This window comes from Bos grunniens, chromosome 7 (assembly GCF_055505025.1).
Source record: "Bos grunniens cultivar Pamir isolate PY7600 chromosome 7, Bosgru_T2T1.0, whole genome shotgun sequence".
NCBI classification, from domain to species: Eukaryota; Metazoa; Chordata; class Mammalia; order Artiodactyla; family Bovidae; genus Bos; species Bos grunniens.
This window is the reverse complement of record NC_141171.1, coordinates 16,458,692-16,486,577: the sequence shown is the minus strand read 5'-3', so window position 1 is coordinate 16,486,577 and position 27,886 is coordinate 16,458,692. Positions and strand designations below refer to the sequence as shown.

Sequence of the window (27,886 nt, the reverse complement as noted above, 5' to 3'; positions counted from 1 at the left end):
GCACACATGCATGGGTTGCCAAAGCACTGTTTATTGCTGGCTAGGGCACGGGTAGATAGGGGTCTGGGGGGCCCGAGGGTCCACTTTCCGAGCGCTACAGCCCCATTGATGAAGAGAGCCCAGGGGCAAGTGACTCTCCTGGAAGTCGTCCCATCTTAGCACTGCTGGGCCCTGGTACTTGAAGGTAAATTCATCCTTGTTTAGGGTTGAGAAGAAGCGCTGTTGACCCAGTGGGGGCTCCAAGTGGCTATACTTGCACTGTGGAGTCAGGGTGGGGGAGCCTGGCAGGGCAGCCTGGAGGGTGGCTGACCCACCCAGGCCACCCTGGGAACATAAAAGTGTGGGGAGAGACTCAGCCAGGTTTGGCCCATGACTGGGTCCTGGAGAGGTGGGTAAAAGGTTGGAGTGACACAGGAGCTGGATGAGACACCAGTGCAGACCCCTGGAGAGACCCCATAGCCTTGTTGAATTTAGGTGCTTCTGAGCTCACCCTCAGCTTGGAATGTAACTGTGGCTCACCACAGTTGCCCCTGAACTGACCATGATGGGCCCCTGAGCCTTGGATGACCCTAGAGTGACCCTGAGCAGTGAAGTGAAAGTGCTAGTCACACATTTGTATCTGACTCTTTGTGACCCCATGGACTGTAACCCACCAGGCTCCTCTGTCCATGGAATTCTCCAGGCAAGAATACTGGAGTGGGTTGCCATGCCCTCCTCCAGGGGATCTTTCCGACCCAGGAATCCAACCCATGTCTCCTGCCTTGCAGGCAGATTCTTTACCATCTGAGTCACCAGAGAATCCCGACCCTGAGCAGATGTGAGACTAATTCTGATCTGAGAGGTTACCTGGTTAAGGAGATACCCTCTCCTCCCTCACCCGCTGTAGCAGCTCCTTGGTCACAGAGGCTGGAGCTATTCCATGTGGCTTCAGCATCTTCTGGTTCATGGTTAAAAAATCTAGGTCTGGAGATTTGAGCGGGGTGGCTGAGCTGAGGGTCTGAGGGAGGAAAGGCAGAGCCCAGGGGGAAAGGACGCGGGAGACTAAGGATGCAACAAGGGTTCAAGGGCGACACCTGGGTTCCCGCCGAAGTTGTCAGGGGAGGAGGATGCGTTAGGAGGCAGGGAGGGTAAGGGAGCCAGGCGGGGGGACTGAGGTGGCCAGGGGCGGGGCAAAGGCAGAAGATCCGGGGTGAGGGGCTGGTGGGGGGACAGGAAGAGTGCACTAGCTGGTCAAGGGGCGGAGCCAGAGTGTTGCAGAGGAGGAGGAGGGCCAAGAGTCTTGAGAGGGTGGATATGGAGAGGAGAGGAGCCATACCAGAGGGGCGGAGTCATGCAGGGATGGAGGGGGTTGTTGAGAGTCACGATGACGAGAGCATGGGGTTGTTCAGGGTCAGAGCTGGGAATCTTGGCCCAGGGCATGAGATCTAACCCTTCAGGAGGCGGAGCCAGAGTCAGGCAGTGGGCGAGGTGGGATTGGCCGGGGGCGGGACCACAGAGGTAGCAGGGGTAAGGCGGGGCTTCCCAAGATGGGCGGGGCCTCGCTCACCACCGGTGCCCTCTGGCAGGTTGCTGCGCTGCAGGTGGAGGTTGGGCGCTTTCGGCGGCTTTGGCATCCCAGGGGGTAAGTAGTCCGTGCCCATGGAGGTCTGGAAGAACTGTCCGAGCAGCGACGGCTCCCCTAGGGTTATGTGACTCTGCAATGTCTCATGAGGCACGTGGCGGCTGGCTGGCTCGCTCGTTCGCAGGGGCTGTAAGGACCACAGTGCATCTGGGAAGCTCCCCTCGTCATGGATGTCCCAAGGCCAGGGATGAAGCTCAAAAACGGGAGCTGTGTGACCTTGGACGGCTCACACTTTCTTTGGGTCCCACGGATGGCGCTGGGAATTGGTACTGTTATTTCAGTTTACAGACAACCACTGAGGTATGAAGTGGTTAAGTGGCTCGCCCTACATCCCGCAAATAGATCCAGGAGATGCCTATACACATGTCCAGCTCCCTCCCACCTCAGGGCCTTTGCACTTGCTATTATACACTTTGGGAAACAGAGGAAAGCCCGTTTCCCTGACTTGCCCTGCAGCCTTTCGCCTTCCTGCTGACCTGACGGTAGAAGAAGTGTGTGGAGGTGGTGAGGCTCCCCGGACCGGGACACCCATTTCCTTCCAGGATGTGTGACTCAGGAGTCTGGTCGTGGTGAAGAAGGAAAGGTTCTGCCAGTGGCAAAGTAGGTCCTGAGCAACCCTGGGTGGCTGCTGTGGGAATGAGGGGGCAGGGCAGGCAGCCGGATCTCACCTGGCTCCCGGGCATAGAAGTGTTCCCCCTTGGTGGTCCTGTCGTGGAAGAGGCCATCCCCAGGACGGATGTTCACACAGTGGATGTGGGCTGAGGCCTGGGCCTTGTCATACCTGCAGGCAAGGGGATGGGAAGCAGGAGGTGGATCCATCTGATCTGGGCCCTTACAACTCCCAGGAAAAGGGAGGGAGGGACAAGCTCCCCAATAGCCAAGCTGTGGGGTGCTAATTGTGAGTGATCTGGCACAATAGTGGGCCTTGCCTGTGGGTGATGGAGACTTCAAGGGCACAGTGTTGGCCCTAGAGACTTAGGTGACCCACCCCACGTCACCCTGTCTTGATAGAAAAGGCCATGGTTCCTTTGTACCTGTCCGGGGGCAGATCCGGAGGCCCGTAGGCTTGTTTCTGCTCCGTGCACATGGGCCTGTAGCCAGTCTTGAAGTCTCCCAGTTCTATGCTGGAGGAGGCCTGTGGGTGGACAGGAGTGGGGAGGGCAAGACCACCCAGCCCCCCTCACTGCTCCTCCGCCTGACCCCCACCCGCAGCACCAGCCCGGTCTCAATTTACCCTCTTACACGGCAAGGCAGGTGGGCCTGGCAGGGCCTGGAACTGTCTCTGGTAGGAGGTGCTGTCATCCTGTCTCTTGTGCTCCCACTGGAGGGGATTGGGCCCACCTGAGGATGAGCAAGAGGAGAGAGAATGGGATCAATTCTTGGCAGCTTCAGGACCACTGGGATTCTATTCCTCACCTGGGAAGGGCAGGTGGGCAGTCCAGACTAGCTTAGCCAAAGGCCTATCTGGAAAACATCAAAAATAATAAGAAGTAGGAACTTTCACGGGCTTCCCTGGTGGTTCAGTGGTAGACAGTCCACCTGCAATGCAGGAGCCGCAGGTGAAGCAGGTTGGATCTCTGGGCTGATCCCCTGAAGAACCACTCCAGTATTCTTGCCTGGAGAATCCCATGGAGACAGGAGCCTGGTGGGCTACAGTCCATGGGGTGACTCCCAATGCAGGGGGCCTGGGTTCGTTTGATCTCTGGTCAGGGAACTAGACCCCCCATGCCACAATGAAGATCAAAGATCCCTCGGGCCAAAACTAAGACCCAGTACAGCTATATATATTTAAAATGACAACAAGGGAGTTCCCTGATGGCCTAGTGGTTAGGATTCCAGGTTGTCACTGCTGTGACCCAGGTTCAGTCTCTGGTCAGGAGCTGAGATCGCACAAGCTATATGTTCCTGAGTCACAGAATTGGAAAAATCATACAAATGACAACGACCCTTTGTTGCTATCTGGCAGGCACGTCCAGCACTCGGGGCTCTTTTGGCTTCACCAGTAACTATAAAACTGGTTGTCACACCCACTTTGCAGATGAGTAAACTGAGGCTGGAAGAGGTTGTCTCCCTTAGAGTTACACAACTACTGAGGTGTCAGGGCTGGGTGGTAGAGATGGAGGACACTTAGCATATTTGTTTAACCCCAAACCAGCTTCATGACTCTGCCCACAGCAAAGCACCCTGGAGAGCTTCGGGAGATGTGCCCATTCTGTGAATGCAGAAACTGAGGCTCAAGGAGGTTCCAGGGTTTCTCAGCCTCTGCGCTGTTGACATTTGACGCGAAAGTGTTAATCGCAAGTGTTAATCGCTCGGTTGTGTTCCACTCTTTGCGACTCCATGGACAGTAGCCCTCCAGGCTCCTCTGTCCATAGGGTTTTCCAGGCAAGAATGCAGGAGTGGGTTGCAATTCCCTTCTCTGGGGTATCTTTCTGACCCAGGGATCGAACCGGCGTCTCCTGGATTGGCAGGCAGATTCTTAACCAACTGAGCCACCAGGGAAGCCAACATCTGGAAAATTCTTTACTGTGGGGAGCTCCCCTATGCGTGGTAAGATGTTTAGTAGCATCCCTGGCTTCCATCAACTCCCTGACAGTAGTATTCTCTCCTTCCCGTCGTAAAGACAAAAAGACGATCATCAGACACTGCCAGGTGTCCACTGGGGGCGAGGAGCAGAATCCCTGTTCGCCGCGAGAATAAGTGTGTCGGTGAAATTGCCTAGGGCGCCGCGGCGCGCACTCACAGAGGCGGCAGGCAGGCTCGCGGGGCTTTAGGCAAAGGTCGTGGAGCGGGAAGAACTCCCGGTACGTGGTGGACGGGATGCGCAGCTTGTCTGGGTCGCCCGACGGCAGCGAGTCGCGGTCGAAGATGAGGCGCGCCCCGCGGATCTGTTCGCGAGCGCGCTCCGGCGGCTCTGGCCAGCCGTAGTCGCCGCGCGCGGTGGAGAGGCCGGTGCGTGCGCGCGCTTCCGCGTGCACGTGCAGGTGACTGGCTTGCATGGCGAGTGTGCGCTCCCGCGCCAGTTCCCGCTCCTGCTCCCTCAACAGCATAGGTGGCGGGGGCTCATAGGCGCAGCGCGTCTCCGACAGCCGCTCCTGGCCCGCCCAGCGCGCATCCTTTTGGAAGAGGGATGCGCAGGGCGGCGGCGGGCACAGCGGCCCACGGATAGCGCTCGAGTAGGCGGGAAAGTCCCGGTGCGATGTGGACTGCTTGGCGTCCGCGTGCAGCCGCGGGTCCGGCCCCAGCGCGAAGTGCGAGGCCTTGAGGAAGTCCAGCCGGGACACTGGGCACGGCAGGAGGGCTCCCGCGGCCATAGCGGGGGGAGGTGCCACCTGCGAGGAGGCGGAGACAGGAATGAGCAGGTCCCACAGTGGGCTCGGGGTTGGAGACATCAAGTAACAGGTTTAAGGATTTTACTGGCGGTCCAGTGGTCAGGACTCCTAGCTTTCACTTCCAGGGACCAGGGTTCAACCCTGATCCGGGAACTGAGATCCCGCAAGCCCTGTGGTGCAGCCCTCACCCCCGCCTAAAAGAAACAGGTGTAGCCCTGTTTGCCTGCCCGCAGGGAAAGTAGAGATAGAAGTAATCACTTATTTGGCATTTAGAGTGTGCCAGGCACGGTTCTAGAGGGGGTTCATCAACAGACCTAGAGCCCTATCTTTGTGGAGATGTATTGTATTGTGGAACATACAATAATGAATAAATGTAATCACATCAATTGCAGAGTAAGTTACGAGGTGGTTAAGTGCCTTGGGGGGGAAAAGTCACATGGTGTAAAGGATAGGGTTTGGGCTAGAAGCCTTGTTGTTTTACATAGTCAGGAAAGGCATTCCTTGGTGGTGCAGTGGATAAGAATCCACCTGCCATTGCAGGCAACATGGGTTCGATCCCTGGTCTGGGAAGATTCCATATGCTGCAGATCACTTAAGCCCGTGGGAGCCACAACTACCAAAGCCCACACCCTAGGAGCCCATGCACCACAAGAGAAGCCAGGGCACTGAGAAACACACACAGTGAAGAGTAGCTCCCTGCTTGCCACAGTTAGAGAAAGCCCACGTACAGCAACAAGGAACCAGTGCAGTCATAAATAAATAAATAAATAAATTTTAAAATAAGTCAGGGAGGCATCACTAAGATGATAGTTGAGCAAAGACCTGGAAAGAGGGGCAGTGGGGCATTTGGGTATTGGGGGTGGGTAAAAGAAATAGAGGAAAACAACAGAATGGGAAAGACTAGAGATCTCTTCAAGAAAATAAGAGATACCAAGGGAACATTTCATGCAAAGATGGGCTCGATAAAGGACAGAAATGGTATGGACCTAACAGAAGCAGAAGATATTAAGAAGAGATGGCAAGAATACACAGAAGAACTGTACAAAAAAGATCTTCACGACCCAGATAATCACGATGGTGTGATCACTCACCTAGAGCCAGACATCCTGGAGTGTGAAGTCAAGCGGGCATCACTACGAACAAAGCTAGTGGAGCTGATGGGATTCCAGTTGAGCTATTCCAAATCCTGAAAGATGATGCTGTGAAAGTGCTGCACTCAATATGCCAGCAAATTTGGAAAACTCAGCAGTGGCCACAGGACTGGAAAAGGTCAGTTTTCATTCCAATCCCAAAGAAAGGCAATGCCAAAGAATGCTTAAACTACCGAACAGTTGCACTCATCTCACACGCTAGTAAAATAATGCTCAAAATTCTCCAAGCGAGGCTTCAACAATATGTGAACTGTGAACTTCCTGATGTTCAAGCTGGTTTTAGAAAAGGCAGGGGAACCAGAGATCAAATTGCCAACATCTGCTGGATCATGGAAAAAGCAAGAGAGTTCCAGAAAAACATCTATTTCTGCTTTATTGATTATGCCAAAGCCTTTGACTGTGTGGATCACAATAAACTGTGGAAAATTCTGAAAGAGATGGGAATACCAGACCACCTGACCTGCCTCTTGAGAAATCTGTATGCAGGTCAGGAAGCAACAGTTAGAACTGGACATGGAACAACAGACTTGTTCCAAATAGGAAAAGGAGTATGTCAAGGCTGTATATTGTCACCCTGCTTATTTAACTTCTATGCAGAGTACATCATGAGAAATCCTGGGCTGGAAGAAGCATAAGCTGGAATCAAGATTGCCGGGAGAAATATCAATAACCTCAGATATGCAGATGATACCACCCTTACGGCAGAAAGTGAAGAGGAACTAAAAAGCCTCTTGATGAAAGTGAAAGAGGAGAGTGAAAAAGTTGGCTTAAAGCTCAACATTCAGGAAACGAAGATCATGGCATGTGGTCCCATCACTTCATGGGAAATAGATGGGGAAACAGTGGAAACAGTGTCAGACTTTATTTTTTGGGGCTCCAAAATCACTGCAGATGGTGACTGCAGCCATGAAATTAAAAGACATTTACTCCTTGGAAGGAAAGTTATGACCAACCTAGACAGCATATTCAAAAGCAGAGACGTTACTTTGCCAACAAAGGTTCGTCTAGTCAAGGCTATGGTTTTTCCTGTGGTCATGTATGGATGTGAGAGTTGGACTGTGAAGAAAGCTGAGTGCCGAAGAATTGATACTTTTGAGCTGTGGTGTTGGAGAAGACTCTTGAGAGTCCCTTGGACTGCAAGGAGATCCAACCAGTCCATTCTGAAGGAGATCAGCCCTGGGTGTTCTTTGGAAGGAATGATGCTAAAGCTGAAACTCCAGTACTTTGGCCACCTCATGCGAAGAGTTAACTCATTGGAAAAGACTCTGATGCTGGGAGGGATTGGGGGCAGGAGGAGAAGGGGACAACAGAGGATGAGATGGCTGGATGGCATCACTGACTCGATGGACGTGAGTCTGGGTGAACTCTGGGAGTTGGTGATGGACAGGGAGGCCTGGCGTGCTGCGATTCATGGGGTCGCAAAGAGTCGGACACGACTGAGTGATTGAACTGAACTGAACTGAATAACATTCCGGGCAGAAGAAACAGCAGGTACAAAGGCCCTGCGGCTGCTGCAGAGACATAGGAAGAGCTGCAGAATTAACTACTGCATTTGAGAGTTTGCTACTGGAACCTACTCTCTTCACTGTCAGTCAGTTGTGAAGACCATGGCCCTCCCCTCCTTCATGCCTGGGAACCCACTTCTGTCTCTTCCAAGCTCTGGCCACTGTCCCATCTCTGCCATACCCCTCTCCTCACTGGTCTTCCTGCCCTCAGCAGTTTTCCCAGGCCCTGACTGTTCTTTCTGTCTTCCAGCTGTCTGCATTTTACACACCTCTTACTCATTTCTCTGACCTTTAGCTCCGGACTCTCAGCACCCCACTTAGAGTTTCTGGCTTTTTCTCAGAGCTCTCTCCCTCACCTGTCTCTGCCCCTCAGAGACCAGATCCTTGGATACCACCAACACCCCTGGCTCACTCAGCATCACCTCCTTCAGGAAGCCCTCCCAGACTGCTTCAGCCCACAACTATTGGTTCACATCAATCTCTTCAGAAAACACACATGAAGTGTTGTTTTTTTTAAAACAAAACCACAGTGGTTTTTTTTTCCTGATCATTTTACCACCTAAAATAGTTGAAGATCGAGAAGCTTTCAAATAGTTTGTGGGAAAATCTGACGACTGAAATGACTAGCCAGGTCACCTTGGAATAATTAACTGGGCTCCTGTGAGCTTCATTTTGTTTCCTGATCAGGGTTGAAGAGAGTGCACCTACCTCGAGGTGGGGCATGGGAGCTAGTGAGTCTTAGAAGATGCACTTGGTGTGGGCATGACCCTCAAGACTCCCTCAGTCCCTAGTCTCCCAGAGGATGCTCAGATGTTCCATCTGGGGATTTATCCAAGTGTGGTCTGGCCCTGCGCATTGTGACCCAATAAGCTGCCTGGGACGATGCTGTCACAAGGGTCCCCCAGCAACTCTGGGGGCAACCAGGAGGAAAATCAGGAGCAAGAACAGAGGATCCTGCCCCCTGAGAGCTTGAGGGAGCCTGGCCCGTGACTTGACTTCTCAAAGACTCAGTTTTGTCATCTGGAAAATGGGGCTGGAGATGGCAGCCACTTCAGTGGGGGAAGATTTGATGCCAGAGGCCACCTGATTGTATTATCACCATTTCCCCAGGTTTTATTTCTCATCAGCTTTCTAACACTTGTCTGCACAGGATGGGCCAAACTCTCTGAGTCACCATATCTCTTAATGCCACTCCAGGGCTCACAGACGTCCAGTGTAGCCTTAAAGACATCTGTGCTTCCCACCTTCAGCCCCAAGACCACCAGGAACACACATGTATTTGAACCACACAGGGCTTGTTATTTGCAGCAATGGGTACAATGCATGTCATGGATCTGGGCTTTGTCTTCGGTGCTTCCAGGGAAGTTTCAATACGTGGGGACTTTGCTGTGTGTTGGATGCTTTTACTGGTTGGAAATTGGACTTTCTTTTTATTTATTTATTTATTGGCTGCGCAGCATGGCATATGGGATCTTAGTTCCCAGTTTGTTCTTCAGTCAGTCAGTCATGTCTGACTCTTTGCGACCCCATGGACTGCAGCACACCAGGCTTCCCTGTCCTTGACCATCTCCCAGAGTTTGTTCAAACTCATGTCCATTTAGTCGATGGTGCCATCCAACCATCTCATCCTCTGTCGCCCCCTTTTCCTCCTGCCCTCAATCCTTCCCAGCATCAGACCAGCAATTAAACCCATGCTCTCTGTATTGGGAGCACAGTGTCTTAACCACTGGATTGCCAGGGAAGTCCTATCGACTTCTTTTTCTTTTTTTTTTTTTTAATGTCCGGACAAATATAAATAATATATTCAAAAAACCCCTCGGAATGGGGTGGGGAATGGGAAACTGATGTTTCATGTGGACAGAGTTTCAGTTTGGGGAGAAGAAAAAGTTCTGGAGGTGGACGGTGGGGATGGTTATACAACAGACTGAGTGCACTTAATGCCACTGAACACATAAAGATGATTAAAATGGTCAGTTTGAAGTATATTTTACCACAATACAAAAAAACTTAAAGGGAAAAGCAATTTCTTAAAAAAAAAAACACAGATGAAATAAAAATGTAAGGGCGGTGACTCTTTCACGCTGCCCCAGATCACCTACTGAATGACAGCTTCCTTCCATCCTTTCCTTTTTCTTTCTTCCTCCCTCCCTTCTTTTCTCCAGCCCCCTCCTTCCTCACTCCTCTTTCTCTCTTCCAATATAGTTGACATATAGCATTGTGTGAGTTGAATAACATAGCAGTTTTTGATGCATTTCTTTGGCACCATGGTTATTCCTGTAGCCTTAGCCCACACCTGTTTGGCATCACCTCACTATCATTTCTTCTAGGGTCTGCAACAACTAACATCTGGTGTATGGTTGGGTTTTATGTTTATAATACAGTTTTGTCTGCATGTGTGTTTGTGTATGTATGGTCTGTCCTTCCCATACTTTGAATTCAAGCTCCAGGACTTATATACGGAATGAATTCCTTTTCACTAAATGTAAGCAAAGTGTTGTTTTCCCCACTGGGGTGAGGTTCCATCACTTGGTCCCCACCCCAGGGTCCTGCTGAGGGCTCTGGTCCAGCTGTGTGTGCGTGCTCAGTCGCTCAGTTGTGTCTGTCTCTTTGTGACCCCATGGACTGTAGCCCACCAGGCTCCTCTGTCCATGGGATTTCCCAGGCAAGAATACTGGAGTGGGTTGCCATTTCCTCCTTCAGTTTATCTTCCTGACTCAGGAGCCAACCTGCATCTCCTGCAATGGCAGACGGATTCTTTACAGCTGAGCCACTGGGGAAGCCCATTTTGATGCAAAAATACATTTTCTCTGCCTGCCTGGGAAAGGAGGATGCAGGAGTGGGTAGGTTCTGTATGCTGTATTAAAGCAAGGGGGAGAAGTAACACTCTTATGGAGGAACTGAATAATCTTGATCACAAAGTCTAAGGAATGAAGCAACTTGAAAGCAGTGATTGGGGACTTCCCTGGTTGTCCAGTGGTTAAGAGTCTGCCTTCCAAAGCAGGGAACGCAGTTTCGATCCCTGGTCAGGGAACTAAGATCCCACATGCTGCAAGGCACCTAAGCCTGCATTCCACAATGAAAGATCCTGAGTGCAGGATCTAAAACCCAAGGCAACCAAATAAATAATAAAATAGTTTTTTAAAGAAAAAAAGTGGCAGTTGGCAAAGACTCGGAGTCCTTCAGATTAGCCGGGACACATTTGGTTGCTGTAATGATTTAGACAGTGCTCATGTTTTGTCTGTGTTCAGACAGCATGATGGAGCGGGCTTGTTTTGTCTTGTTCCACCATGGTCACAGAGTGGCCTCGTCTGATGTAGGCATCCTGTGAAATTATCTGTGTCCAGCAGGAGAACACCAGCGCCCGACTGCAAGTGAGCTCCAGGCCAGCTCCTAGCAACCACAAGGCCAGCCGTGAATGCCACGCCAGCTCCTGTCGCTTTCCCAAAGGTCAAGCTGAGCCCTAACCAGACGGTGATGGACACTGGGAGGGCTGGGCTGCCTGCCAGGCTCACTGCTGTCTCTTTGGTGCCTAAAACAGGGCTCGGCACACAGTAGGCGTCAAAGAAATGTGGTGTGCTCTTACAAGGACCATGGGGACAGTACAGGCTCAGGAGAAGGGATCTGGCCACTCTGCAGCCCAAGGTCTCCTTCCCTTTGTAGGCCTTGGGCTTGGCTTCGATTTTTCCTGCAGTATGTATGTATGTATGTGTGTGTGTTTAAATATTTATATATTTGCCTGCTCTGGGTCTTAGTTGTAGGATCTTTGATCTTCGATGAGGCATGTGGGATTTTTTTTTTTAGTTGCAGGATGTCGGGGGCTTCCCAGGTGGTGCTAGTGGTAAAGAACCCTCCTGCCAGTGCAGGAGAAATAAGAGATGTGGGTTCGATCCCTGGGTCAGGAAGATCCCCTGGAGGAAGGCATGGCAACCTGCTCCAGTATTCTTGCCTGGAGAATCCCGTGGACAGAGGAGCCTGGTGGGCTACAGTCCACGGGGTCTTAAAGAATTGTACATGACTGAGTGACTGAGCATGCACACACAGGTTAAGAAGCAACATAGGGACTTCTCTGTTGGTCCGGTGGCTAAAACTCCACGCTGTCAATGAAGGGGACTCCGGTTTGATTCCTGGTCAGAGAACTAGGTCCCACCTGCTGCAACTAAAAATCCCGCATCCTGCAGTGAAGATTGAAGATCCCACGTGTCGCAACTAACACCTGGCGCAGCCATATTAAAGAAAGAAAAAGAAGAAGTAACATACGCAGTCATGTTAAGTACTGTTACAAGCTAAAAAGGAAAATAAGGTAGCAAGAAAAGCGAGCAGGAAGTGCCTGCTACTGCTGCTGCTAAGTCACGTCAGTCATGTCCGACTCTGTGCGACCCCATAGACGGAAGCCCATCAGGCTCCCCCCATCTCTGGGATTCTCCAGGCAAGAACACTGGAGTGGGTTGCCATTTCCTTCTCCAATGCATGAAAGTGAAAAGTGAAAGTGAAGTCGCTCAGTGGTGGCCAACTTTTAGTGACCCCATGGACTGCAGCCTACCAGGCTCCTCCATCCATGGGATTTTCCAGGCAAGAGTACTGGAGTGGGGTGCCATTGCCTTCTCTGAGGAAGTGCCTAGGGGTATGTGTGTGTGGTCCCAGAGGAGAATGACAGTTGAGTATATCTGAAAAGGAAGTGTGGGAGGGAGCCAGACGAGTATCTGGAAGGAGAGCCTTCCAGGCAGAGCCAACAGCATGTGCAAAAGTCCTGAGGTTGGTGTGGGCTGGAACTTCAAGGAACAGGACAAAGGCAACATGGTTGGATATGAGTGAATCAGGCTGGATGAGTAATATGTGTCTAAATCAAGAGGAAATGTATTTGTTTCTTAAAAAAGGAAACCAGTCAGCATCATTAGTGATGCAAAACAAAACCACAGTGAGATACCACTTCAGAGTCAGCAGGAGATGAGCTCTTGGGTGTCTCCTTACTGGTAAGCCAGCTTATCTTTCCTTGAGCCTTATTTATTATTTTAGCCTTGAGAAAAATAGGAGAGCAGATGCAATCTTGCAAAGGAGGAATGTATGTAGAGGAATTTCCTGAATTGACTAAGAAGAGGACAAAGAAAGCTGATGAACTATGAGAAGAGAATGGAGGTGAGAGGATTAGGTGGTATAATGTGTGTACATTAGTCTGGACGGATCCCAAGCTGGCATGACAATATTTTTGCATGTTGGGTTAAATAAAATGTATTATTAAAATGAATAGTCCAAGTGTTGGCAAGAATGTGGAGAAATTGGAACCCTTGTGCATTGTGGGTGGGAATGTAAAATGGTGCAGCCATTGTGAAAAATGGTCTAATGGTTCCTCATCAAGTCAAACATGGGGACTTCCCTGGTGGTCCAGTGGCTAAGACTCTGCATTCCCAATGCAGGGGGCCCAAGTTCGATCCTTTGTCAGGGAACTATATCTCACATGCTGCAACTAAGAGTTTGCGTGCCACAATTAAGACCCGGCACAGCCAAATAAACAAACAAATATTTTCTTAAAAAGTCAAACATAGTAGAACGGCCCGGCAATTCTAGTCCTAGGTAGGAACTGAAAGCAGGGACTAGAACAAGTACACGTAGACCATGTTCACAGCAGCACTGTTCACAAGAGTCAAAAGGTGGAAACGAGGCTTCCCTGGAGGTCCAGTGTTTAGGAAACCGCCTGCCAATGCCAAGGACACGGGTTCGATCCCTGGTCCAGGAAGTTTCCGAAGGGCAACACGCTCAGGGGCAACAAAGCCCGTGAGCCGCAACTACTGAGCGGCGTGCTACAGTTCTAACTGGTGCTCTGAAACGAGAGAGGCCACTGCAGTGAGGAGCCCTCGCACTGCAACTAGAGAGTAGCCCCTGCTTGTTGCAACTAGAGAAAGGCCTCGAGCAGCAACAAAGACCCAGTGTAGCAAAAAAAACAAACAAAAAGAGGTAGAAACAACCCAAGTGTCCACCAACCAATGAGCAGATAAAAATATGATGTAGCCAGAGCACGGAATATTATTCAGCCACGAAAGGAATTAAGTACTATTGAGACATGCACAATGTGGAGAACTTAAAAAACAGGGTCAGTGAAAGAAGCCAGACACAAATGTTCACATGTTACATGATTCTATGTATAAGAAATGTCCACAATAGGTAAATCAGTAGACACAGACAGCAGATGGTGGTTGCTAGAGACTGGGGGAGGAGGAATAGTGTGACTGCATGAAAGAGTGACAAGGTTCTTTTGAGGGTGATGAAAACATTTGAAAACTATCAAGGTGGGATGTCTGTATGACACGTGAATGTACTAAATGCCACAGAATTGGACATCTTAAAATGGTGAACTTTTTGCTATATGAGTGAGGCTGAAAGTCGCTCAGTCGTGTCTGACTCTTTGCGACCCCACAGACTATACAGTCCGTGGAATTCTCCAGGCCAGAATACTGGAGAGGGTAGCTGTTCCCTTCTCCAGGGCATCTTCCCAACCCAGGGATCGAACCCAGGTCTCCCGCATTGCAGGTGGATTCTTCACCAGTTGAGCCACAAGGGAAGCCCAAGAATACTGGAGTGGGTATGTATTTGGAAATTAAATGTCCAATTTTAAATGATGGGTGAATCTAAAAAGCCATAACAAGGAAAATTAGAAAATATTTGTGATAGAATAAAATGAAAAAGAATTTACCAGAATTTGTTGCATGCAGCTGAAGCTGCTCAATGGAACTAAATATAATGTGGAATCTTGAATAAGGTATGAAAACAAATGCACACTAACACACAATTCTGTGAAATTTGAACAAAATCTGTGTATTAGTTAATAATAGTGTATCACATGTTAATTCCCTGTGCTTTGATTTTTTTACAACATAGTATTTTTTTATATTCTCAGAATTGGATTAGAAGTTTCAAGCCTCTTTCAAAAAATTTTTTTAAATCACTAAGATAATAAACTTTCTAGACTTTTAGCAGTAATAGTAGATGCCAAAATACATGGAACTATATCAAAGTTTTGAATATAAAATAGAAATCTAGCATTCTATTCATACTAAGTCAAACAAAAAATAGTGTCTTTGATTTTTTTTTCCGGCTAGTCCATGCAGATGGCACAAAATTCAAAGACTACAAAACAGTACAAAGGTGAACATTCAATCTCCTCCCAGTGATGACTAATGGCTGGCCATCTGGCTCCACAAGGATTGAGTCATTGGCCACTGCAGTCACTGACCTTTAACACCCCCTGAAAAGAGTTCCACGTGGAGGATCAGAAAGGAGCGGCTCTCTGCTCTGGGAAAATTGACAGGACAGGCCTTCAGAGAGTGAAGATATTTTCAGGAAAAAAATTTTATGAGTCTGGATTCTTGTCCATCTTCCCACACTTAGAAAAGCACTAAAATCATTAACTGCAGTATTTGCTCTTTGTGACCAGAAACAACTTTCCACTGGGATGCTTGATTACACATAATCTCCAAAATCACACACGTGCAGACTTTCCACTCAACTCTTCCTGAGACCTCTTGGATTATAGCCCTCAGTAAACCCCACAATAAAACAAAAACTCACAGCTCTCATGGTGTGCGTTTTTATTTCAGTCAACATCAGCCACCCAGTTATCCTCTGGGGATATTCCAGTTATCAGATTCTTGTCTAATCTTCTAGACCGGTTCCATGCATTTCTTTTTCTTTTTTTTTTTAAAGGAGACTAGTTTATTCATGCACGCGTGCAGGAACTTGGGCTTCCCAGGTAGCTCAGTGGTAAAGAATCCGCCTCCCAATGCAAGAGATGCAGGAGATGCGGGTTTGACCCCTGGATTGGGAAGATCCCCTGGAAGAGGGCATGGCAACCCACTCCAGTATTCTTGCCAGGAAAATCCCACGGAGAGAGGAGCCTGGCGGGCTAAAGTCCATGGGGTCCGCAGAGTCGGACGACTGAGCACGCAGGCACGCGGAAACACGGATGGAACTCGCGCCCCCTGTAGTCCAAGCAGAGCGTCCCAACCACTAGGCTACCAGGGAATTCCCCAAAGTTTCCTTGACTTTTTAAAACTGCCTTACAGGACATAACAGCAAACCATGCTCTCTAAAGACAAGACGACAACGCAGAAAGGGTGAAGCAGAAAAATTAGAAAACTTTCTTCTTGGACCACAGCAAACAGGTTGGTGCTTTTGCTTGGAATCTTTATGTGTGCGTGTGTGTAACTGGTTAACTTTGAAAACATGGGTAGCGAGCTCAGACCGTCCATCTAGGTGCACAGGGCCGGGAGAAACCACAAGTAGAAGTCCCAAAGCTGCAAACTGCTTTGCTCCCAGAAGCAGACAAAGGGCAGAGTCCCGGACAAAGGGTCGTGCCAGCGCCTGCGCAGAAAGCTCCCAGGAACGCAGCCCACTGCGCCGGGCCCGCCCCCTGACGCGGCGAACTGACCTCACGGTGTCGTCACGGTGGAGTCGCTATGGTGGCCCTGAGCGATCTGGCGTCGGCGCTGGAGTCTTATAGGGGTCGCGATCGCCTGGTGAGGCTGGGGTGGAGCGAGGCCAGAGGTCCTGGAGTCCGGCCAAAACCCAGAGACCGGGACATTGAGGCCAGAGAGGGAGCGGGGTCACTCAGGATTCCCCCCAGGACAGATGCCCTGTCCCCTAGCGGTGGACATGTAGGTTCTTCCCGCCGCCCCAAACGACTGGACATTTACAGAACCAGCCAGATCCTCACGTTTGTACATTTGAATCCAGCCGGACCACTGAAGTTGGTCCCAGACAACATTGTATAAGGATTTGGGATGTGGCAGGGCTCCCTTTAAGGCTGGACATTTGGGTTCTGACTAAATCCCCTGGAGTTGGGCACTTAGGTTGCTCTGGCCAGTTCGGCCTGGCCAGACATTCCCAGGCCAAACAAACCCATGTTGGGACATTTAGGATCAGACTAAGCCACTGTAGTTAGTTCCTCGGTTGTCGAAATCTAATATGGGGATATAAGATTTTGCACTGCTTTCCCTGTGGCTAGATGTGTAGGTTCTGAGCTTCCGCTCGACTCAGATTGGGCATTTAGATTGTTCCTTCCAGGCCGCTGAGGTCGGACTCTGAGCTTGTCCCAATCAATTTCTTACAGGTAGGCATTCCAGTTGTACCAGGGAATGTACCAGTGGCTGGGCATTTAGGTTCTAGGCAAATCATCTCTGATTGAGTATTCAGGTTCTAAATCCCCTGGAGAAGGAAATGGCACCCCACTCCAGTATTGTTGCCTGGGAAATCCCATGGACAGAGGAGTCTGGTGGGCTACTGTCCATGGGTTTGCGAAAGAGTCGGAGACGACTTGGCAACTAAACAACAACAAAAAAGCTGGACTTAAAATGCAGTGTTTTTGCCATTACAAAGGATGCGAAAAGGCATTACAAGTAAAAATAATATATAAAACAACAGGAAAAAGCAACTTGTGAAAAGCAGATGAAATAAAGATGTAAGAGTGGGGAAGCAGACCCTGTTCACCATGCTCCAGATCACCCACTGATTCCAGAATCACCACTGGGTTCCTTCTCACTAAAGTAATGCAAACGAATTATCCTTTTGTTCACTGGGTTGAGGCCTGCTCACCTTCCTAAGTCACAACCCAGCCACGGACTTTGGTCCAGCCAGGTAGATGCAAATAGCCTTCCTGCCTGCTGGGAGAAAGGATCCAGGAGGTAAGATGTGGGGGTTTCTTTTTCTCGTCCCCATCACGTGTCTCCAAAGACTGTGCCACTCAGTGACATGAGCCGGCATGCCCTGAGTCTCCACAGTGCCTTTTCTTTTAAAAATTGATTTTTATTGGAGTATATGGTTGTTTTACAATGTTGTGTTAGTTTCTTCCATACAGCAGAATGAATCAGCCATCCATATACATATATCTCCTCCATCCGGGACTTCCTTCTCATTCAGGTCACCATTCAGGAACTGACTAGAGTTCCCTGAGCTATGCAGTAGGTTCTCATTAGTTATCTGTTTTGGGCTTCCCTAGTGGCTCAGATGGTAAAGAATCTGTCTGTAATGTGGGAAATCGAGATTCAGTCCTTAGGTTGGGAAGATCCTGTGCAGAAGGGAATGGCATTCCACTCCAGTATTCTTGCCTGGAGAATCCTCATGGACAGAGGAGCCTGGCAGGCTGCAGTCCATGGGGTCTCGAAGAGTCAGACATGACTGAGCGACTAACACACCCAGTTGTCTGTTTTACACATAGTATCAATAGTGTATACCTGTCAATCCAGTCTCCCAGAGCCTTTTGCACAATGATGTCGTGTGTCTCCATGTATCCCACCTACAAGTAGCTTTCAACTTTCTGTTGGGAGTTTGATTGAGAGTCTTCCTCCTGTTTGATCCCCCGAGGCCTGAGGCCAGGTCAGGGGTGATCGGCCCAGTCCTACTGACTGCTTCTGGTTTCCCGCAGATCCGAACGCTGGGTTACTGCTGCCAGCTGGTGGGCGGGGTCCTGGTGGAACAATGTCCTGCCAGGTCAGAAGTGGGGACGCGCCTGTTGGCACTGTCCTCCCAGCTCAGCCACTGCAGGGTCATCCTGCGACTCTTTGATGATGCGGCCATGTTTGTCTACACTAAGCAGTACGGCCTGGGGGCAGAGGTAACGGGGGTGTGTGGGGCTCCAGGGAGGGGGTGCGGACGCTGGGAAGTTGGCATCTTATGGACTGGCCTTTACAAAGGCAACAATATGGGCTGTTTATTATTTTTTCAATTTTACTTTTTTTTTTTGAGACAATCAGACGTTCTCGTTTCAGTTTCAGTTAAACAAATTAGCTCATTCCCAAAGACTATGTAATTTCTTCCTGACCCTTGGGTCACCAGTTTTCCTCCTCGGAGGCAGCCACTGCTCTCGGCATCTTGTGTTTCCTTCATGAGACTTCCTGCACCTGTGCTTTGCTTACATCAATAGTTACATGACATTTACATTCTTCTGCCACTTGCTTTTTTCATGGAACAGTGCAACTTGAAGGTCATTCCATATCAGTCCCTCTGGGAATTCCCTGGTGGTCCAGCAGTTAGGACTCAGCACTTTCACTGCCGCGAAAGAGCGCGCCCTCAGTCGTGTCTAACTCTTTTCGACCCCCATGGACTGTAGCCCTCCAGGCTTCTCTGTCCGTGGGATTCTCCAGGCAAGAATACTGGAGTGGGTTGCCATTTCCTCCTACAGGGGATCTTCCCAGCCCAGGGATCTAATCTGCATCTTTTGCATCTCCTGCATTGGCAGGCAGATTCTTTACCACTGCACCACCTGAGAAGCCCCTTCACTGCAGAGGGCCTGAGTATAATCCCCATTTGAGGAACTAACATTCCCTCAAGCCATGTGCCTTGGCAAAAACCAAAAACCAAAAGAAGCTCCTTCCTTCTTTAGGGCCTCAGGGTACACATGTATAGCCGGATGGTGACTTACTGAACTGGTCCCCTGTTGGACATGTAGATTATTTATAAGATCTTGCAGATACAACAGAACCTCATGTCACCAGTGGGTCTAGAGCGATGCTCCTCACCTGGGGAGGAGGCAGCAGGGAATGTGATCTTGCTCTACCAGGGGATGGGCTGAGTTATGCCCCCTTCCTGGGCTGCCCTGCCCTCCCCCCACCCTCCGGAGGTCTCCTCCCAAACTCACTTGCTCAGATGCCCCCCTCATCCTGCCCCAGTGCCCATGGCCTGATTATCCCCAGTCTCAAGGGTTTGCCTAGGCCTTCCTCCTGTGTTGACACCCATCTCTCCAGCTTCTTTGATGAGGGCATGTTCCCTGCACTGTCTCCCCAACCATCTCTTCTGTGAAGACTCCCCTGAGTCCCTAGGTGAGGGGGAGGGCTCTCTGCATCTCATATATCCCTTAGCCAGAACAAGAACCCTCTTTGGTTGAGTGCCCTCTGCTCCTACCTCTTCCTCAGCATAGGGCCCCAGGTCTTGCAGCTTCTCAGAAAACATTGGTGGAGTGAGCCCCATCCTCACAGAGGGATGAAGGACACCCCAGAAGGTCCCAGATGGGATGGGGAGGCTGGAGTGGGGTTCAGCATCCAGAGGGAGGCAGGACCACAGCCGGCTACCAGGAAGGAGAGGGCTAAACAGGGAAAACAGAGAGGAGGGGAAGGGCACCGCAGGCAGCGAGGGTGACACGGTTACAGGCAGGGAAGTGAAGGACTTGGCCAGGGACCAGGCCAACTTGGAGGCCTGGAGGGGGCCCCTGGGGCCCAGGGAAGAGGCTCCTACAGCCTCAACCGGCCTTGCCTTGCCGGGTGCTCACCCCTGTCTGATCTGGGGGAGGTGATCCAAGCCTTGTAGTGAGCATTGTGCCTGCTCGAGCTGGCACTGGGTGTGTGGCAACCCAGCAGGCCAGCCAGCCGCTCTGCCTGGAGAGGGTTCTCTGCGGGGCTCCCTCCCCTGCCCCCCTCAGGGTCCTGAGCCTGAGACTCATACCCAGGAACTAGGAATGCCCTGATGCAGGGCATCCCAGGTTGTCCTCCACAGGAATCATCCGGGAACTTAATTACTGGTGCCAGGGCCCACCTCAGCCTTGGTGCGGCAGCACCCCTGGGGCTGGGGGCTGAGTGGGGGTTTTTGAAGCTCCCCTGAGGTGCCCCAGGTGGTGCAGTGGTAAAGAATCTTCCTGCCAATGCAGGAGACTCAGGAGACATCTGTTTGATCCCTGGGTCAGGAGGGGCCCCTTGAGAAGGAAATGGCAACCCAGTGCAGTATTCTTGCCCGGGAAATCCCATAGACTGAGGAGCCTGTTGGGCTACGTCCATGGGGTCGCAAAGAGGACACGACTGCAGCAGCTTGCACACACATGCAGGGATCCCACAGCACGGTGGAGTTGAGACCAGCCGCTCTACTGAGCAGAGGTGACCACACTGAGAAATCAGGCCTTTCTCCCACGGTGCCAGCCATGAGCCAACCTGCCTGGCCTGGACCTTGCCCTGTGACTGCCCGCTGGTATGGCCTGAGCCCCTGAAATGGACAGTGGGTGGGTCCTGCTGTGGGTCCCACCCACCGCAGGCCCAGCCCCCACTCTTCCATTCCTGCAGGAGGAGGATGTGTTTGTCCGCTGTGTGTCTATCCTGAGCAACCTGGCCGACCAGCTCTATTACCCCTGTGAACATGTCGCCTGGGCCGCCGACGCCAAAATCCTCCACGTGGACTCTGCCCGGTGGTGGACACTGAGCACCACCCTCTGGGGCCTCTCCCTGCTCCTGGGGGTTGCTAGGTAAGCAGCATTGCTGCCCATCAGGAGACTGGAAGGGAGCCCCTGACATCGCCTGGGTGGGTGGGCAGGTGGACTGGGGGGCTGGGGGGCGGGGGTGGGACTGTCTTGGCCTCTTCTGCCTTTCCCCCTCTTGTCATCCCTCACTGTATCCATCCCCTGCAGCTGCTGAAGTGGATTCCCACAAACTTGGCAGCTCTCCATTCAGTTGCTCAGTCGTGTCCAACTCTGGCAGCTTTAAGCAATACAAATTGATCATCTTAACAGTTTCGGAGGTTAGAAGTCCAAAATGGCTCTCAGTGGGCTAACATCCAAGCGTGGGCAGGCCTGTGTTCCTCCTAGGGGCTCCGAGGGAGTCTGTTTTTGGCCTTCCCAGCTTCTAGTGTGCGTGTGTGTGTGTGCTAAGTCACTTCAGTTGTGTCCAACTCTGTGTGACTCTATGGACTGTAGCCCGCCAGGCTCCTCTGTCCATGGCATTCTCCACGAAAGAAGTCTGGGTTGCTGTGCCCTGCTTCCTCCAGGGGATCTTCCCGACCCAGGGATCAAACCTGCATCTCTTACATCTGCATTGGCAGGCAGGTTCTTTTACCACTGGCACCACCTGCGAAGCCCTCCAGCTGCTAGAGGCGCCCGCATCCCTCGGCTCGCAGCCCCTCCCTCCATCTTTGAAACATGTCCGTCACTCCAGCTTCTGCATCTCTTGTCACAGCTCCTTCTCTGACTCTGAGCCTCCTCCTCCCTCCTTTGAGGACCCCTGTGATGACACCCACCCCCAGATCATCTCTGATGTCCACACCCTTAACTCAATAACACCTGCAAATTCCTTTTTGAAAAAAATTATTCATTTATTTTTGGCTGTGCGGGGTCTTCGTTGCTGTGCTCGGGCTTTCTCTAGTTGTGGCGAGCAGAGGCTCCTTGTTGTTGCGGTGTGCCGGCTTCTCTTCTGAGGTGCGGTGGCTTCTCTTGTTGCAGAGCCTGGGCTCTAGCTGTGAGAGCTTGAGTAGTTGTGGTGCATGGGCTTAGTTGCTCTGAGGCATGTGGGATCGTCCCAGACCAGGGATTGAACCTGTGTCTCATGCATTGCCAGGTGGACTCTTATCCACTGCACCACCAGGGAAGGCCTGCAAAGCCGTTTTTGCTGTGGAAGGGAACACACTCACATCATAAGCCTGGGGATTAGGATGTAGGAATCTCTGGGGGTAGGGGGCCCATGACTATGCCTACCAGACCCAGGAAGAAGAAAATAACTTGGGGGGCATGGACAGAAGTGGCTGGCGTGGCTGCCTTTCCCTGGGTCCCCGGGTCTTGTTTGCATTGTCATCAGCAAACCTCAGACGGAGCAGCCAGGAGTTTCCAGACTGGCTCTGTGCTTCCACAAACCATAAGGTCTCTAAAACTTTAATGGTTTCTTCCCCTCTGCCAATTTGCTGAATGGGTTTGTTCAGAGCCCCCTGGCCCAGAAAGCATGGGCAAAGCAGGACCTCCAGTGCTGTTTCCTGGGGGCAAAAGTCTCTTAGATCCCTGAAGGGATGTGGGGCAGCCCCTAACCTCGAGGTTGAGGGGCCAGTGCCCTCATCTGCTGTCCCTTGTCCCTGGGCGTACACTGATATCCAGTAGTCCTTGTCTCCCCCTCACCCTAGTGATATGTTTACTGTAGATGGTCTGGAAAGTGAGCAGACTCCAAAGTGGAAGATTCAGTTCAGTTCAGTTTAGTCGCTCAGTCGTGTCCGACTGTTTGCGACCCCATGAACCGCAGCATGCCAGGCCTCCCTGTCCATCACCAACTCCCAGAGTTTACCCAAACCCATGTCCATTGAGTCTGTGATGCCTTCCAGCCATCTCATCCTCTGTCGTCCCCTTCTCCTCCTGCCCTCAATCCTTCCCAGCATCAGGGTCTTTTCAAATGAGTCAGCTCTTTGCATCAAGTGGCCAAAGTATTGGAGTTTCAGCTTCAACATCAGTCCTTCCAATGAACACCCAGGACTGATCTCCTTTAGAATGGACTGGTTGGATCTCCTTGCAGTCCAAGGGACTCTCAAGAGTCTTCTCCAACACCACAGTTCAAAAAGCATCAATTCTTCGGTGCTCAGCTTTCTTTATAGTCCAACTCTCACATCCATACGTGACCACTGGAAAAACCATAGCCTTGACTAGACAGACCTTTGTTGACAAAGATTCAAGTCATCCACTATCCAACCCAGAGACCCTCTCTCTTTATACTTTGGTGATTTTCCCCAGTCTTTGATTTAAAAAACAAAACAAAACTTTTTTTTAGTTTAGTTGCTTTAAAATGTTGTATTAGTGTCTGCTGTATCCCAAAGTGAATCAGCTGTATGTATACATGGACCCCCTCTGTTTTGGATTTCCTTCCCATTTAGGCTACCACAGAGCAGTGCGTTCCTTAGCTATACAGTAGGTTCTCATTAGTTATCTACTTTATACATAGTAGTGGGCTTCCTAGGTGGCTCAGTGGTAAGGAATCCACCTGCCAAGAAGGAGATTCGGGTTTGATCCCTGGGTCGGGAAGATCCCCTGGAGGAGAGAATGGCAACCCACTCCAGTATTCTTGCCTGGAGAATTCCATGGACAGAGGAGCCTGGTGGGCTACAGTCCACGGGGTCGAAAAGAGTCGGACACGACCAAGCGACTAAGCAGCAGCAGCAGCAGCAGCACACATGTATCAGTCCCAACAGCCTTTGTTTCGGATGCCGTGCTGACATGTTTCCACTTGTTTCTGCTCTCCTGGTTCAGGGACACGGCTCCGTTTCGACGTCAGCTCCCCTCACAGTCTCGGCGGCTGTTATGGAGCTGGCCCTGTCTTTCCATCAGCATTGCCCATACCCCGTGTGCTCAGGGTGCCCAGGCTGGGCTCCGGGTGCTCTGAGGCCACAGCCTCTTCTGAGGCTGCCCTGTGACCTGCGGCCCCGAGAGACTTCCCGTTCCTGCTTTCAGGGCTGCCTTGTTTCCCTTAATTTTTTTTCTTTTAAATAGACTATTTTTTAGAACAGTTTTAGGTTCACAGCACAACTGAACCGGAAGCAGAGTTTTCTCACGTACCCGCCACACACATACAGACTTCCCCACCATCCACATGGCACCACGGCCCGACATTTGTTAGTCCGTGAACCGACGTTGACATGGCATAATCACCCCACGTCCATGGTTTACATCAGGGTTCACACTCTGTGTTGCACTTTGAGTTTGGACAAACGTATGATAACATGTATCCACCACCGAAGTATTTCCACTGCCCTAAAAATCCTATTTTTAGGGTGAATATGCTCTGCTTCTTCTTCCATTCATGTTATTTTGTATTAAATACCTTTTAGGGTGCTTTTTGGAGAAGGCGATGGCACCCCACTCCAGTACTCTTGTCTGGAAAATCCCATGGATGGAGGAGCCTGGTGGGCTGCAGTCCATGGGGTCGCAAATAGTCAGACACGACAGAGTGACTTCACTTTCACTTTTCACTTTCATGCATTGGAGAAGAAATGGCAACCCACTCATGTTCTTGCCTGGAGAATCCCAGAGACGGGGGAGCCTGGTGGGCTGCCATCTGTGGGGTCGCACAGAGTCGGACACGACTGAAGCAACTTAGCAGCAGCAGCAGCAGCAGGGTGCTTTTTATCTATGTAAAATTTCACTTATTTATGGCTGCACTGGGTCTTCGTTGCTGTGCGGGGGCTGCTCTCTAGTTGCAGTGGTCGGGCCTCTCACTGCAGCGGCTTCTCTTGTGGAGAAAGGGCTTTAGGTGCTAGAAAGGCTTCAGTGGTTGCAGCATGTGGGCTCAGTAGTTGGCTCATGGGCTGGGCTGCCCCTCACGTGCAGTCTTCCCGGAACAGGAATTGAACCCGAGTCCCCTGCATTGGCAGGCAGAGTCTTAACCACTGGACCAGCAGGGAAGTCCTCCATTCATTTTAGAGCAGCTAGTTTTCCCATCGTTTCTCTGTATTTGGTGTGAGTAAGGGTATGGGGGCTGGGGAGCATTTGGTGTGTGCTCATCATGACTCAATGGACACAGGTTTGAGCAAACTCCAGGAGCTGTTGAAGGACAGAAAAGCCTGGTGGGCTGCAGTCCATGGGGTCACAAAGAGTCGGACACGACTGAGCGACTGAACAACATGGTCCCTAAGACCCCAGGGTGCCGGAGAGTCACCTGCCCAGGCTGCAGGGAGCAAAGGCTGGAGGGAGCACTGGAGGACGCCCATCTGGTGGCTGCTTCCCCAGCCTGCAGATCCAGCCCTGGGGACCCAGAAGGTTGTCTAGATTGCCTTCAGACAGGCCCAGCCAGTGTCCAGGGTGTCTGTGTAGGAAGGCAGTGGACAGGCTTTGCACCCATCTGGACCCCATTTACCTGGTGACCCCCTACTCAGCTGCTCCCACCCCATCCTGTGTGGTGTTGCAGGTCTCTGTGGATGGTCCTGAAGCTGAGACACAGGCTGAGGAACCCCCCGGAAGCCTTCACCAGGTACGTCGTCCACGGTTCCCCTAGAAGACTTCTTCCAGCAAGCTGGTCCCCAGCGGGTCTGCCCAGTCAAGGAAGTGCTCAGAGTCACTGCCCTACCCCACGCATGCAGGCTCTTGGGTGGGGGTGGGGGGCTGATGTGTGCTAGGTACTGGGGCACCGCTGCGGCGCCCCAGGGGATGGAAGCCCTTTTACAGATGGGGAAACTGAGGCTAGCTGGGGTCCCCTAGGCAGGAAGTGGCAGAGCTGGGACTCCAGGGCTGAGCCTTCACGGCTGGGCCGGATGGGAGGATGTCTGGGAGGATGATCCAAGGTGGAGTCTGTCCTGAGGACCAAGGTCAGTCACTGTCTCATCCTGGGAAAGAATGCAGGGTAAAGCAGTTGCCCGGCACAGGCCCGGAAGCTGCTCACCCCTCCCCTTTCCCCCCTCCCTCCCGCCCGAGGACCTGAGACTCTGGTTCCCACTGTGGGCTCCCTCTGGCGGATGTGACGGTCGCAGCCTGCTGGTCCTCCGCCCTCCCCAGCACTCCTTGCCCTTTGCTCCCACAGCCGGCTGACCCGGGGCAAGAGGAGGACCGTGGAGACCCAGATCTGCTCGGAGGTACTGACCCTCCTGAGCAACCTGGCGGACCTGGCCAACGCAGTGCACTGGCTGCCCCCGGGTGTCCTGTGGGCCGGCCGCTTCCCCCAGTGGCTGGTGGGCCTCCTGGGCACCCTCTCGTCACTCCTCAGCGTGTACCAGGCAGTCCAGGCGGGTGGCCAGGCCAACGCCACCCCCTGACGGATAGGGGCGCCAGAACCCCAACAAGGACCCTTCCTATGGAGCGTGATTGCCCAGGACGGGCGGGTCTCTAATCCAGGAGATCACGGCCAGGTGCCAGTAGGAAGGTGCGGCTAGAGGGCACACCAGAGCAGTCTAGGGTACCAGCCCCCAGAGGGGTGGGCTTGGGCGGCTGAGGTCCCCCAGGTGCCGCCTCAGTAGGGGTGGAGCAGGAAGACCCCGAAGACTCAACTTGCAAGAGGAACCAGCCCCTGGCAGGCCTTAGTCTTGTGTGCAATAAAGGCAAGCAGGGCAGCCGGGTTGGGCCTGAGGACTGTGAAGTGAGGATCAATTAAACGAGGTGGTGATGGTGCCAGGCCAGGTGTGAGCTGATTCCTAAGCCCCGTGTCTCCGTCTGCTTATTCTCACGCCCTCTCTCCCCAGAGGTTGGGGGCGCCCCCTGGGTCTAATAGGGTTCAGCCTCCTGTGGGCTGGAGCTGCAGCGGGAAGCACCACCTCCCAGCCCACCTTCCCCTCCGATGCTACAAACGCAGCCTGTTGACCCCAAGAGGCTCAGCCACAGAGGGCGGTCCTTCCTTCCCAACCCGCGGGCTTGGGCACCCTTGGCTGGCTGTGGATGCTGCTTCCTCTGCCAGGCCTTGCCCGGGTCTCAAGCTCCCAGGCATCGCGGGGTGCCTGTCGTGGCTGAAGCACCTCACAGCCACGGCGTGGACTCAGGGCTGCCGTGGTCCATTCGGGGCCGGTCTGAGCATTTCGAGGGCTCTGAGCATCATCACTGGAGATGCCTGAGGCTCCCAGCTTGTGAAAGCACGGCGGGCGAGAAGGGACCAGTTTGTTTCCAATCTGGGGTTTGAGAGGCCACGTGCATGTGTGGCCTCAGGTGATATTGGCAGGTGGTGGGCGGCCCACGCCTGCCCCTCACTCACTGGCCCCTGGAAGAGCCAATGAAGGGTCGTGTTTACAGGCCCTGAAGCCTGTGGTTTCAACCATGTTTTGTTCTTTTACAAAGAAGGTACGTGGTGGGCAACAGCTGGGGTGTGGGGCTGCTCAGGGTCTCACAGGACACAAGGACCCCACCTGGCCTCCAGCTGAGCCCCTGCCCCGTCCATCTGGGGTGCTCCCTCTGGGTTAGGAGGCTGGGCCAGGTCACTCTCCCCCTTCCCTCTGCCTTCCAGGCACCCAGAGGACCTGTGAGATTAGGGTGGGGGTCAGAGTGGCACCTGCCTGTCTGAAGACTCTGAGTTAACACCTGCAAGGCAGCGTGCTTGCCAGGGAACCACGTGAACACCTGTGTGTGTGATGCGGCAGGTCACAGGTACCCCAGGGGCTGGCATCCCCGAGGGCCTGGGCAGCAGGGCTGGGATACAGCTGCTGGCACTGCCAGTCATGTGGCTGTGCCCCCTGCCCGGTGCCCTTCCCTGGGCTGGCAAGTCAGTTAGAGGTTGGGGTCAAACAAGATGATGATTCCAGGGGACCAAGCCCCAGGGGCATAGACAGCTTTTTCATGGGATGTGGGGGAGCATGTGTATGGCAAATTAGGCTCCTTTGAGGAGGGAGATTGACAGGTCCAGAAGCCAGTAGGGTCCCCCCTCGTCGAGGAGGCTGACATCCCAGGACCATGGTGCGGGGGGCAGCCTAAATGGGTGGGGACCCATGCGCTGGGGGGCCACCTCAGCACTGCCACTGCCTCCAGCCTTGACTGTCCAGGTGGAATCCAGAGCAGGCTGCCTGGCCTGGGTTGTCTGTGCGGTCTATCCCGTCACTAGTCGGAGCTGATGCCAAGTGGGACTGGGGGTGAGGGCTGTTACTGGCCTGGGACATGTC

The 27,886-nt window shown here is 52.2% G+C and overlaps 2 protein-coding genes across 17 annotated transcripts; one reads left to right on the top strand and one right to left on the bottom strand.

Moving 5' to 3' along the window:
* Positions 1–11: 11 nt before the first annotated feature.
* On the bottom strand, positions 12–5,143 carry SAXO5 (stabilizer of axonemal microtubules 5). 7 transcript variants are annotated; one of them, XR_015166727.1, is made up of 8 exons: positions 4,365–5,143; positions 2,856–2,962; positions 2,656–2,756; positions 2,290–2,402; positions 2,098–2,181; positions 1,547–1,748; positions 878–963; positions 12–258 (listed from the first exon to the last, which is right to left on the bottom strand). XR_015166727.1 is itself a non-coding variant. In XM_086409529.1 (8 exons), the coding sequence occupies exons 1-8, from the start codon at positions 5,011–5,013 to the stop codon at positions 31–33; spliced, it is 1,752 nt and encodes a 583-aa protein (XP_086265655.1). In that variant the 5' UTR covers positions 5,014–5,143; the 3' UTR covers positions 12–30. The 7 variants fall into 7 exon arrangements, 2 of the variants coding, with proteins under 2 accessions (XP_086265655.1, XP_086265654.1); XR_015166728.1 differs by having other exon boundaries at positions 2,098–2,207; positions 2,864–2,962; XR_015166729.1 differs by having other exon boundaries at positions 2,864–2,962.
* On the top strand, positions 1,532–26,417 carry PEX11G (peroxisomal biogenesis factor 11 gamma). Of its 10 annotated transcripts, none has more exons than XM_086409544.1 (6): positions 1,532–1,621; positions 15,664–15,762; positions 18,021–18,209; positions 20,641–20,819; positions 25,222–25,284; positions 25,831–26,417. In XM_086409544.1, the coding sequence occupies exons 3-6, from the start codon at positions 18,171–18,173 to the stop codon at positions 26,060–26,062; spliced, it is 513 nt and encodes a 170-aa protein (XP_086265670.1). In that variant the 5' UTR covers positions 1,532–1,621; positions 15,664–15,762; positions 18,021–18,170; the 3' UTR covers positions 26,063–26,417. The 10 variants fall into 10 exon arrangements, with proteins under 10 accessions (XP_086265670.1, XP_086265675.1, XP_086265674.1 ...); XM_086409549.1 differs by lacking the exon at positions 1,532–1,621 and adding an exon at positions 10,959–11,056; XM_086409548.1 differs by lacking the exon at positions 1,532–1,621 and adding an exon at positions 12,628–12,742.
* The last annotated feature ends 1,469 nt before the right edge of the window (positions 26,418–27,886 follow it).